Genomic DNA, 14,215 nt, shown 5'->3' with positions numbered 1-14,215 from the left:
TTGATGAAATTAGGCTTGAAATTATATTAAAAGTATTAAATTAAAAGATAAATGATTAAAAAGTAAAGCATGAAAAAAAGTTATGGCGAACTCAAATTCACAACAATTTTTATTTTAGTTTAAAATTATATATTTTTTATTTTTTTAGTCTTTAAATTAGAGAGATAAAAGAAAAACTCACTAAAAATAGTAAAAGAGAGAAAAGATTGTAAATTATCATAATTTCAACAATCAAAATGGCTAAGTTAATTTGATGTCAAAAGATTTTATTTGATGGGATAAGTTTGATGATGGTTGTTTTTAGTCTTCATCTTACCTAAAAAAATAGATCAAGTTTGGGGAGAATTTTTTTTAGTTTTATTTTGTGTTTTTAAAGCAATTTATAGATATTTTGAACTAAAAAATTAATTTATTGATGTTTTTAAAGTGTTTATTAAGTGTTTTGTATCAAAATAAATTAAAAAATATAGTTTTAAACTTAAAAAACATCACCAGCCCAAAATTCTAACCACTTTTTAGAGGTCAAAATCTAGGCTAGTAATTAATATATTTGCACTTATTTTTTTTAAGAATACAAGGAGTGGACTCCAAGTTATCTACCCTTTAGAAGAAGAAGTTTAAAAAAAAAAAAAACAAAGCTAGACATGTGGGCCTAGCCTAAAGATCCATATATATATATTCAACTTAATTTTTGAATTAAAATCAATATATATGTTATTACTTATTAACGCATATAATTATCGATTTTTTTATTAAACACACATATCAACCTTTTATTTTGTTTTTAATTTTTTTATAAATAATAAAAAAAAAGTTAAGAACATCCATGTTTTTTTTGTTGAAAAAATTGCTCCACCTTGCAGCGTAACTCGGAGGATCTATTGGTTGAACAAATTTAATTGATTGATGTAATATAGTTTATATGAAATGGTGTGATGAATAAAAAACATATATAATTTAGATGATTTGAGAAATTAGGTTAGGTGAAATAAATATTTGCCCCATACATAGTACAGCTAAAACAAAAATATAGAGCTAGGAGATCAAATCATTTATCATAAAATGAACCAGTTGCTAGCTTTTATCAACATAATAAACTAAGGAGTTTTTCGCCTATATATAATCGGTTGATTTTAATTTAATAAATGGGAGGGCTAAAAAATAAATGAGAGTGAAAGTAACGGCAAGTCACCACGTCGTCCGGGACTTGTCCAATCGCGTGTCGTTGGGAACAGGAAGCAATTCCATAGTTTTGACCGGCAAGTGTTACTGTTTAAATATTCTATAAAGCTTTGGTCACAGTTGCTTACGTTGTAGCAGTTCCAGAGGGTGGCAGAGTTGGGTTTCTGCTCCTCCTCTTTCCTCCGTAGAACTTGATGGTATACCCATGATTATTTTTTAAAATAATATTTTTTTTTTTATTTTAAAAAATTATTTTTATATTAATATATCAAAATTATCTTAAAATATCAAAAAATATTAATTTAAAATAAAATTAAAAATTAAAAAAATTAAATTTTTTTAAAAATATTTTTAAAATACAAAAACAAACAGAAGACTCTGAGTTTTATAAAAACATGTAATGATGGTCGAAATTAATTTGGTTAACTTGAAAGATTAATTTATATTAAAAAATTTTATAAATTTATTTTTTGTAATATTATTTTTAATTTTAAATCATGTATTTATATAGCTCCGTATCTCTTCTTTTTCAAGTTTTCTAACATGTAAGCTAGAGTCAGCTCACACAACTTCAAATTCAAAACTACTGTATCTACATAGGGCTACTATAACTTAAACTACAAGGCTAATTGTCTGATTATTCGAAACACTAGCATGCCAAGCCTCTACTACCTCCCACACGTGAAATAGAGCCATAGACCCATATTTCAAGCAGCTGTTTTTCCATTAAGGACTAATTAAATCTTCATGCACCGAAAATTAAAAAAAGAAGAAGAAAAAACTCTCTTTTAGGCTATTGATCATATTTTAAGACAATTCATTTCGTTTCTATAGAGTACCTAAAATACCTAGTAATTAAAATAATATGGAGCGGTCCAATATAAATTTCAGGATGATAAAAATCATTTGAATATTAGAGCTGCAACCAAATTTGAACATTGTACGTAGCTATCATTTATGAAGGAGTAATTTTGAGAAACAATGTCCCTACAGAATTTGAGAAAAGCCCACTTATCTGGCAACATGTCCAAGAAAACACACATTTTTTAATTGTTCGAGTCCCAAATTAGTGTACTCTTGAACCTTGATCTTGAAGTGATGTTCTGTAATTAGGGTTGCCTGAACTTTTACAAACAGAAAATGTGCAGCCCGATCACAGCTCAATAACGAAATGTAATTCCTCTAAAATAGCCCCCCGCAAGTTTGAAGTTTCTAATTTCTACCATCCGTGCGGTCAACACCTAGGAATCAGAAGATTTTATATATATATATATATATATATATATATATATGGTTGTCATCATTGAAATTTCTGTTGAAAAAAATGCATTATAAATTCGAGGATGTCACCATAAAATATGGCAAAGCAGCTATTACGTGCCCTGATTTATTAGTTACATAAGTACTTTAGGGAGACAGAAACTAGTTTGGTTTTGTTTTTTTAATGCTAGTCAATCAGTCAAAGAAATATTTTGGACTAGACAATCATGAAATCTATGAACAGCTTTTCTCAACTTCAAAGTCATTTTCGTCGAACTGTCTAGGAAATTTATCATGTTCACCGTTCTCTTGAAAGTTTTGGTGTTGTGTGATATGCTTCATTACTACAGAATTCATATAGTTTTCATAAAATAATACAGTAAAAAAATATTTTAAAAAACAAGTTGCATTGCATGTGAGACATGCGATTTCAAATGAATTATAACCGTGGATCTAATTTCTTCACGCTTCTCCTTTTATTTCCCATTTCATCCACTTCTTATATCCACCATTTCCGCGAACGTGTCGGTACCCATAACCTTACCCCTCTTCACCCATTGCGGAACACCCGCTCAACCACCGCAATATCACCCTCTCTCTTTTTACCGTGACGAGCCTCTTTCTCTCTCCACACCCACTAGTGAGTCTCTCTCCACTAGTGAGCCTCTTTTTACCACGAGTCTCTTTTTAACCAAAGTTTCGGCCACCATTATCAGCATTCAACACTGAGAGGTATTTACACATTTTTACTCAATCAATTTATACTAATTTGTGTTAATTGTTATTTTGAAAAATACTAGGGTTTAGAATTAGGTGTTTTTAGAAAAATTAGGCTTTTTGTGAATTAGATTTAAATTAGGTTAATTAACTATAAAATGCATTGTTTTGAGTTATTAATTTTGTTATTTTCAAAGAAAATCAATGATTTTGGATTATCGATTGGGAATTATAATTAAGGTTTTCTTAGATAAATTCAAAGATTTTGACAAATTAGATATAAAATATGATAATTAGCTATAAAATACATTAATTAAGTTGATAATTTCATTATTTATGGTGAATATTGATGAATTTGGATTTTCAACTAAATTAACAAATTTAGTTGTATTATTATATATAATTAATGACATATCAAGAATTCATTGTATTATAAATTACAACAATCAAATAAAACTTATATATAAATGGTATTTGCATAGAGTATAATTCAGGAACCAAGTTCCTTGTTTGATTACAATATCTCTAATCTACTCCCAACATCCTGAAAGTTCCATTTCAAGCCATCAAGTAAATTAATGATCTTCGCAACCAATCTTAATTTTTTAATAAATAAATAAGAAATAAAACATTCATCTATGACAAAGATACGAGAAAACTTATTGCGTTTTTTTAAAACTTATTGCGTTTTTTTTATATATATATAAAATTAAGAAGACGAACCACTCACAAAAGTATGATGATTTTTACAAAATTAACCTTTTTCAAAGAACAAAACAAGCCTCTCGCAAAATTACGGTGATCTTGTGATATATGGAGTCCCACATCTATAATCCAATTTATTCTTTTTTATGTAAACGTACACGGATTTTTTGGCATCGTGAGCTCGTACGGATCCTGAGATCATGGCTGATGGCACTCCCTTTGAGCTGTGATAGTCTCGTTTTGTACTATGCCTATCTGTTTCTAGAAAAAAAACACTTTTATTACTTTCTTAATGTTTAATAACCTTAAAAAAAACGTTGTTCAACGTAAAAATATTTTCCTGTCGAACGAGAAATTAACATTAAAAAAAGTGTTTTTTTATTTACTTTGAAAAACTTTATCCAAAATTTTAAAAAATAAATTCAAAGGAAAAATGACTAAATACTATAATTTTTTTTTATTGCTACTTGTTTTATATCAATTAATTTATAAAATTAAATTTTTTCTTCAAATCTCATCTTTTTTACACTTTTTTATTTATTAGATTTGATCCTTATTATTTTAATTATTATTTATTTTATTTAAAATAAATTATAAAATTGATTTGTTTTCTAATTTCATGATCCTTTAACTTTTTTGACCGTAAGATTTGACCCCTTTATTTTGATGAACTTGTTAAAAAATATTAAAAAATTATTTTTTAACTTATTTTTCATGGTATAAATAAACACTAAAAAATATTTTTCAATTTATTTCTTATAACCATATCAAATATCATAAAATAATCTAATCTGAAACCTACTCTTCATGAAAATAACCTTTTGTAAAATAACTATTTTCCATCCAGATATTAGTGTTCGTTTGGTGAAATGTGTTTTGCTCCAACCACAATTTATATATAGCCGTTTGGTTAAACATTTCAACGCGGATTTTAGAGATGGGTCCCACTAAAAATTGTGGTCATACCACTAGTTTTGCTAAAGCAAAAAATTGCTGCTTTTCATTGCCGGTCCCATTGCCATATGCGCATAATGAATTAATTCACTCTACATTGTTTACTTCAAGAAGTAAACAGTGTTTGGTGAATTAATTCACTTGTCACTGTTCGCATGAAAAGTGACTCCACTGTTCGTTGGACTCGTCCGATCTAGTAAAAAAAAATCAATTTTTTTTAATTGTGTTTTTCTTTTAAAAAACTAGTGTTTAATATTATTCAACAATACTATATAAATTAGAAGAAGATTGCATAATGACGTAGTATTTACATAATTTGATCGTAATTCCAATTTTGTTTATAATGATATTTTATATGATTTTGTTGCACGCTAAAAAAACCATGAAAACCGTAGTTCTTGTCAGATAAATTTCATACGTTATGAAATTGTAGATAAGTTAATGGAATAATAAAAAATATTTGATATAAAGTATTATTTATTTAATGATGTAATAGTGGTAGTTAAATCTATAATATTTAAATTAAAAATCATCAATACTAATATATATTTTTTTTAGTTATTTTATAGTCTCAATTTGAAATGCATGTTTAACTAAACACATTAAACTATTTTTTATTCAACCTCAATTTTAATCAAATATATATAAATATCAAACCAACCTTAACCAAAAATATTTTTTATAAAATAAATTTTTTCAAATCATAACTACAAAAGTTACCGCTGTAGAAAACACAATAATAGAATTGTCACCATTTCGCATGCACTTCAAGGAGAGAGTCACGGGATATGTTTTTTTCATACAGGAAATGGAAGTGCATATGTATGTGTGTGTGTGTATGCTAGCCACCACACAGCTAGTGAATTAAACCAGTGTACCTGTAAATATTCAAAGTGACGCTACTAGCTAGCTATGATTGGAGCAGACATTACTATCATTCCTGAAAACCAATAATGCTGGACTCCAAGTTGACTGAATGATTGTTTACACTCTTCAGAATATTAGACCATCGTTTCTTTAACTCATTCATTCATCCTTCCCGGAGTGGAGTAACTTGTACCAACGCTTGGAAAAAATTGTAAAACTGCTCGCAGATTTGCATCTGTACGCAAATAGTAGCAAGTTACAGTGTGCTGATCTCTCAGATCACAATTGCAGCTTTTCTCTCATATCACAATTGCTGTTACTCTTTGCTCTTGCTTGATGTTCTATCTTATTTAAAAGTTTAAGTTGTGGGTTCAGTTTTAAGATATAATTATATAATTTTTAAATATATTTACTGCAAAGTTTTTATCAAATAAAATGAATGTGATATGATTTAATAAAGCTTTGATACTAATCGTCCTATATAACATGAGTTTCTGTATATAATTTTCTGTATTTTTAAACTCTATCTACAGTCACAGTGTTAGGTAGATGAAGATAATGATGACGAAGACAAGAAACAGAAGTAAAAGAAAACTGGAAGCCTCTTATCTTTCACTGTCTCTGTCTCTAAAAGAAATCATAGAAGAGACGAGAGAGAGAGAGAGAGAGAGAGAGAGATACTTTGATGGGAAAGGAGGAGATAGGATGTTTGTCCCACGTGGGGTCTCGCACGTGGCCACTACTGCGGCGGTTGGATGTTGATATACTGTCGTTCGCCGCATGTATGTTTGCTTCACGCAATCTTGCTCGCCCCCGCCCGCCCCCCCCCCCCCCCCATGGTTGCCGTGGCTTTAAAGTTTGAACAAAAAGTACACTCACTTTTCTAAAATTTAATCTCTTTGCATTTTTTAATTAATTAGTTAATTTAAAAAAAAACAGATATAAATCTTCTATCAATTCTCACACATCAATATAATTTTTTTCTCAATTTGCATTTTAAATATTTATGAAAGCCTTTTATTAATTTGTTTTTCTCCAATGTTTAAATCAAGCTGGTCATTTATCTACATCTAATTGATGTATCAGGGAAAAAAATACAGTTTTTTATTCAATTCGAACATGAAATATAAAGTGGAAAGTAAACTCATTTGCAGTCTTACGTAATCAATATCGAAACGTAATAAATTTTTAAATAATTTAAAAAAACAAATTTAGTGGTAAAATGAAGACAAACAGACCTTTCTCGTCTCTGATGGAGTAAATAAATACCCATTCATGCCTTCGTTTCATATCTCTCTCCATCTTCTGTCTCAATAGACCCCACAAAGAGTGAAGCTGAAACCCCAAGGAAGGGGGTCATTTCTGCAGGGAGAAGATGATGAGTACTGCTGGTGCAAATAATGGAAGTGGACCTTGTGGTGCCTGCAAGTTCCTAAGGAGAAAGTGTGTAAAAGGATGCATTTTTGCACCATACTTTGATCCTGATCAAGGAACAGCTCACTTTGCAGCAGTGCACAAGGTCTTTGGTGCTAGCAATGCTTCTAAGCTTCTCTTGCGCATACCTACTCACAAGCGTCTGGATGCTGTTGTTACTCTTTGTTACGAGGCCTTGACCAGGGTTAGAGACCCTGTTTATGGCTGTGTTGGCCACATCTTCACTCTCCAACAACAGGTAAATATTTATTTCTTGATGATAATTAATTGGCCAAACCTTTCAATATTTATTACTTGAAGGTTTTGTCGTGTTAGGGTTTTATTTGATCATCTTTAGCTTTCTCGATCCCCCCTTTCCCTTCTAAACTTGCACAGAACGTACGGTGGTGGAAGAACAATTTAATCGGGAGTAATTGTAGCTTATCACTACATAACCTCTTTTCTTAATTTGTTATATATCCATTAGAGATTTAAGTGTCATCTGCTGATATAATTTGGGGTCGACAAGATCTTCTCGAGTAAAATTGGTTTGTGCTGTCTGCTTCCATATTATGTTAACTAAAAGGGATTTTCAGGAACTTGCTCCTACTTCAAATTACTTTCAAAAGACCTTTAATATGATAAATCTTCTTAAAGAGACTCCATTATGTCCCGTTAATTCATATGTGGGGAGTGTGATTTCTATTGTGTTATAAAACATAAACTAGATCATCAATATCAACATGCCGCAAACTTTTTGTCAGGCTTTAATATTACCAGTTTTCTTGAACTTAATTCACACGATTGCCGTGTAAATTGTTCGTGGCGGCATTACGATTTGTTTTCATGTCTAGAACTCTAAAGCTAAATCTAGTTGGTCGGTCGGGATCTGCACATTACTGTTTGTTTCACAAGTTTGTGAAATCATCACCGGTTAATTTGGCATATTCATACGCGAATATGAACAGATTATTGCTACTAACTTTTAACTTTCCGTAGGGTTTCTTGTTTTCTAGTCCCAAAGCACGTGAAGTCTAGTATTCTTGTGGATTATACTTAATTGCTAGGGTTCGCCAACATCTCTTTAATTAGTTTCTTTTAATTTCAAACATCACTTCTCCCTTGGTTTCTCGGTGTAATGAGCTTGCATTTATTGACTGAATATATTTATCAATGTTTTGGGGTGTAAAAAAACTAATCATGTTTTTCAACCAAAAATAAAGTTGCGTGAAATTTAGGCTGACTTGCGCTTTAGATTCTGTGCGAATGGTAAAACTCCGAGAGAGGATTGACTGAAGGCGTACAAAGCAAAGCTCGAGAAACACTCAAGTATATGTGGTTTTGACTTTGAGGGGCAGTCCTATATAATTAATATTACTTGTAATCTGCGAAATATTGAATTCTTGATGCATTTATTAATTATGATCAACAAAGGAGGGTTAATGTTCCTTGTAAGAAGCGATCATAGTGGGACCTAACCTATATATGTTTTGGCTCTATTATGGCAATTCTGCTAGCTAGAGACCAGAAGTTCTTATATATAATCACACGGGCAGACATGGATATACCTACGAGACCATTTTGTTCATGATCAAACCCTTGTCGGTGGGTTATGTTAGGGTTTCTCATTTTTAATGAGAGGATATAAAATTTCCTTCATGGAGTGTCTGTGATTCTTACATCTAGCAGCTAGGCTTGATGGGCAGATAACCAATTAGCATCTAGCTACTTGCTTCACTAAATTAGGTGTAACAGCGCTCCTTTGTTAATTAATTTTGACTACTTATGATAGGACTTTGAGATAGAGAGTCCAGAAGTTTACAATGTTTGGAAAAGATAACTAGTGGAGTGCTCGATTTGTTTTTAGAATATGTTTGTTTTTGCGAGTGTTTTGAATACACTAAATTTTTTTAAATATTTTAAATAGTGGAGTTCCAACCTCTAGTTAAAAAAAACATTGGATACCAGTTTTTTTCTGGCGAGTTTCACCTAATAATTTTTATGCTGCTATATGTGAAAATAAAGGAATATATAGTTCATGTGAGAAAATTGTAAAAACTACAATAAAAAATTGAGATATTTTACTTGCATTGAATATTGATGAGATTTTTTTTAAAAAAAAGAAAGTTATGCTTATTAGACTTATATATAATTAATTATTCATAAATTAAGTGTTATATTACCATTAAAAACCTCTAATCTTATATGAAAAGTAAGTATCATTATTTTTAAAATATCATCGTAATTGTTTTAAACAAAAATAATTTTATTTTAGTATATTAAAAAATCTAAAAAAAAGGAGGAGGTTAGCAGAGGCAAATCAAGGCCTATGTGCCTAGATTTTTTTAAAAAAAGAAAGCATACAAAATGTTTTATGTTGCAACAAATTTTGATTATCGAAAGTTGGAGTTTAAGTTTTAGAAAACCCAAAGCCTAATTTTCAACGTTTTAACCTTAAAATATTCAAAAACATCTAAAGGTCAAAACACATTAATTAGCTTAAAAACTCAAAATTAAATCAGATTTTTTGAACTTCGTTCTACTTTTTTCAGCATGAATAGAGATCAAAACTACCTTAATTGAACTTTCTTATCAATTGTTTGTTTTTTTTTCTTGCTAGAATGTAGTTAATCAAAAATTTTCTCACTATCCTCTTCCTTTTTAGTAGCTTTATCTCTCCTTTCTTTATTTTTAAGGATTGAAATGTAAAGAAAAATAATTTTATGACTGGAATGTAAATTAAAAAAGACAAGTACCGAAGTATAAAAAAGATACAACTCTATAATTATTATTTTAATAGAAATCTTAAATGCAATGTAAAAATAATATTTATTATAGCATGTATGCACAAGCATGCAAAACAAAACAAACTATAAAATATAAAACCGAATTGACATAACTAGTAAAGAAACGAAAAACAAAGAAATAAAGTTTAGTGAACAAATTAAGTATAATAAAAAGTTAGGATACAAAAAGAAAAAAAAAAAACATTATGAACATTAGAGTAAACATGCCAATGAGTATGCACAGACAGCGTATTCATTATAAATTCCCTCTCTTTTATTTCATTTTACTTTTGTCATTGATTGCTCTTGTGGAATTCAGCCTTAACAGTTTAATTATAAACAAATCACATTGACGTAATTCCCATGTTAGCTGGTGATCTTTGAATTCTAATCATTTGCCTTTTTTTTCTCCTTTTCTGGTTTCTACTTTCCATGGTAGCAGCAGCTCTTCCAAGAGCAGCTCATGTTCTTCACCTACTCCTTGAAAAAATACATGGAAAGGCAACCATCTTCTTTTTAATGCATGGTCCGTTTCAATAAACGTGCTAGACTTTTATGTATACAGATTCATCACCGACACTTGCTTCTTATAATGAAAAACAAAAACAAATATCATTATGCTCCTGGATTACAAGTTGAAATTTGGATCCTACCCTTTTTTATACGAGTTCGATGGATGCTACTTGGAAGGTAACAGGGTTCTGATGAGAACTTTTTCTGGTGATTATAGGTCATGAATTTGCAAGCAGAGCTGGCCTACATTCAAGCCCACCTTTCAACATTGCGGTGTCTCCCTTCCCCTCAGCCACCACCTCTGTGTGCTCAAAGCCACTCCCTAATGAGTCTTAGTTCATCTTCAGAAGTACCATCGTTCTCAAAATTAGCTTCGAATTCTAACATATCAATGCACTTTGATCAGTTACAATTACAGCCGCAACAAGCATCCACAGAATCGACTGGTTTCTACAATCCATCAGAGCATGGAATTGATAATGAGGATCTCCACGAATTGGCTCGAGCGTTTGCGTCTAGATGCTTGCCAGGAGTTAGATTTAGGCCTCCAAACTCTCCTTAGAAATTCCAGGTCTTGTTGAATTTGGCTTCTGTTGTCTTTCCAGTGCGCTCATCTTGTATTTATTTCACAATCTATCTGGTATAACTGTACTTGTTTTTCCCCCTCCGTCTCCGCTTCTCTAAGCCCAAGATCTAGATTTTAGGAAATCGAACTGGTTAAAATCAGTTTACAAGCACGATTCATAACAATAAGTGAGCAGCGAAGGGGAGTTTATTCATTTAATCCCTTGGCATATTTCAACAAAATGAATAATACCCTGAAGATGCAGTTCAGACTCGATACTTGTACATTATGGTACAGCCACTTCTCTAATGTTGAACCACAGTTAAGTCTAAGTGGAAGAGATTGGGTGCTTTCGCATGTCTAGCTGCTTTTGCATGTCTCTAATGGTTGAGTGTGGCTTTCTGAGTAGGCCCATTATCTTGCTCATCACGGCTACTTCCCTTGTACGGAAATATATCCATCGAAGCCGTTCTCCACCGAAAACCCAAGGAAACGATTCAAAGGAAACGATTCGAATTAACTCCGAGTTATCAAACTTGGTTCAGGGTTGATCCAGTTAAAAGATCAAGTTTTAAATTTTATAGATTAACTTAAGTTAATCTGAATCAACTTAAAAAAATTAAAAAATATATATTAAAAATTTTAATATTTTATTAAAAAAATCAATGTAAGTATAAATTATAAATGTTGTAAATAATGAAGTTTAAAATGATTTTTTAAAAAGTTTTTTTTATCTCATATTAAAAAGATACTATATTATATTTTTAAGTTAAAGTATTTAAACTAAAAAATTTTCTTAACCCACATTGAAAAAACATAACTTTTTTGCTTATGACATAGAATATATATACAAAAAAATTTCAAATTCTATATTGAAAAAATAATTTTTTTTCTTGAGAACATAGAGTATATATACTAAAAGATTTCAAATCCAATATTGAAAAAATATAACTTTTTTCTTGTGAACACATAGTATAAATACGAAAGAATTTCAAATCCCACATTAAAAAAATATAGAATATATATACTAAAGAATTTCAAATTTCACATTGAAAAAGTAAAACACTTTTTTAATATTTACATAATGAACTTTAAAAAGTGTTATTAACCTACTAAAAAAATATGAAAATAGGGGTATAGAAGAAAAATCATATTTGAAAAAAAACAATTGGGTCTCGCCCGGGTTATAAGTCGACCCGGCGGGTCAACCGGGTTTGGCCAGGTCATTACACCGGCCGGTTTTTTGACAAACCCGGACCGATCCAGTCACCATATCCTGGACCAATCTGCCGGGACATTCCGGGTCTAATAACTATAAATCAACTACCATTAACTAAGCTCACACGACTCTTTTCATACATTTTTAATAATTAACTCGTTGCTCTTTATTAAGCAACGGCTGCTATCATTATGAACAGAGCGAACCTTAGCATTATTAGCATGTTGGTTACTTAAAAAGCACATCCTGCCGCATCGGGTCATGCAGGAATTACCTTCCTGAGTTTCCATAATGATCCAGCAACAACTCCAAAGACATCACACGTTTCTCAAGGCAATCCAAATTTCAAACCATAATTCCCTACATCAAATATTACAAAATCTAAGCATAGGTGAAAGCAGATGGTGTCAGAGAGCCACTTAAACTGATAAACCATGTAGGAAACTGAAAAAAGCACCATAGCATGCTAGCATGATATGCGTAACAAGAGCATGAAAAACCCCGAAGTCATCTTCTGTTGGCTAATCCATTAAAGCAACAAGGGATGTGAGGTAATGATAAAGGGTTTAAAATCTGTATAACTGGTCTTAAATTCAAGTTAAGATGTGTATTTTTTGTGAGAGTCTGGAACAGTCGGAGTTTTACTTATTTACTTGGCCTTCAAAGTGCACTTTCCAAAAAAAAAAAAAAATCAAGGCAGGGAACGTACTAAAGAAACAGAGTAATTCTAGAACTTAAACGGATGGATCTCCATTACCAGAACAGAGTTCACATTGTCCACATGCAGATAGACCCTTGATTACAGATTACGATGCGTTAGGTAGAATCTTTACTAATATTGACCAGAGCATAATCAATATAAAGCCACATGGTAATTAAAGTAAATTGCAGGGGAATGGAACTAGCATGCGAGGGGAATCGACTTTAGCTCACAGCCCATGCTTTCACATTACTTGTGGCCAAGAAAAGGAAACATTATCGAATCACAATCCACTGTGATTATATTTTATGCCCCAAAGACTAGTGAGTGTGTTCGGGCTCCAAAGAACCTTGGGATGCCAATATATATAGCCACAGATCCAACAAACCGGAGATGGGAAAGATAATAACGAGAACAGGTAATTATTAGAAATCGGAGATGGTGACAGTTACAAAAACTGTCTAAGCAGAAGTACAAGATAAGTATTTTCTTAGTGCAAACCTTCTTTGACCTTCAAAGCAATATTGCTTCATGGTTGAACTTTGAAGGCGGAGTAACCAACGACTCATGAAACAAACAAACAGTTAATGAAAAAGAATTAGAAGATCAAGTAACATTAAAAGAGTATCTTCAAAAGAAAAAAATGATACAAGCCAGTAGAATGTTGAATACTGATCCATCATGTCAGCGAGAGACGTGTTTTTCTTCAAAAATATCAAGACTCCCTTGAGACTTGAATAGCCATAGGAGATAAGATAGATAAAAGAGAAGCCACGCTTTGACCATGGACTGACCAGTTAGTTTCAAGAAGAGAAGCATAAACAGAACAGTGAAGAACATAATTATGTACCTTAGGACATAGGACATATAGCCATTGCTATTCTAGCCCAAAATCTGCAGCGAGCTTGAGTTTCTTCAGAGGAGAAAAGACAGCAAGCCCTTAGCTTGACGCTCTTAATTCATATCCATTTAATTGATGCAGTATTGCAGATTGAGCACTCCTGCATAACTTAAAGATAATTGCTATCCGGAAAGACACAACGACGGCATTTTAGATGTCATGTGTAGCATGATCTGAACCTTCAGATCAAGCTGTATAATAAAAATCACACGGGAAAAGAACAACTTATCAGTGTCCTGAATAGTGAATACACCGCCATTTCCTATTTGAACATAATCTGTGCAAAATTTAGCTAAAAGAACCCCACTGTTTATTTTTAATTGAAGAAGCTAAAAAGTTTCAAGACAAACTGACACTGCATGATTTCCAGATCCAGAATCAACAAAATATATAAGCATTGCAAAAGAAATATGAAATGACAGAATGTAGAAAA

At 31.3% G+C, this 14,215-nt stretch overlaps 1 protein-coding gene across 1 annotated transcript; it reads left to right on the top strand.

The window, feature by feature from the left end:
* The first annotated feature begins 6,974 nt into the window (after nucleotides 1-6,974).
* On the top strand, nucleotides 6,975-11,057 carry LOC118042235 (LOB domain-containing protein 19). Its single transcript, XM_035049846.2, has 2 exons — nucleotides 6,975-7,357; nucleotides 10,615-11,057. The coding sequence occupies exons 1-2, from the start codon at nucleotides 7,061-7,063 to the stop codon at nucleotides 10,957-10,959; spliced, it is 642 nt and encodes a 213-aa protein (XP_034905737.1). The 5' UTR covers nucleotides 6,975-7,060; the 3' UTR covers nucleotides 10,960-11,057.
* Nucleotides 11,058-14,215: the final 3,158 nt, after the last annotated feature.

Source organism: Populus alba, chromosome 2 (genome assembly GCF_005239225.2).
Source record: "Populus alba chromosome 2, ASM523922v2, whole genome shotgun sequence".
NCBI classification, from domain to species: domain Eukaryota; kingdom Viridiplantae; phylum Streptophyta; class Magnoliopsida; order Malpighiales; family Salicaceae; genus Populus; species Populus alba.
The sequence above is the reverse complement of the archived record's forward strand: the minus strand, read 5'-3'. Positions and strand labels throughout refer to the sequence as shown.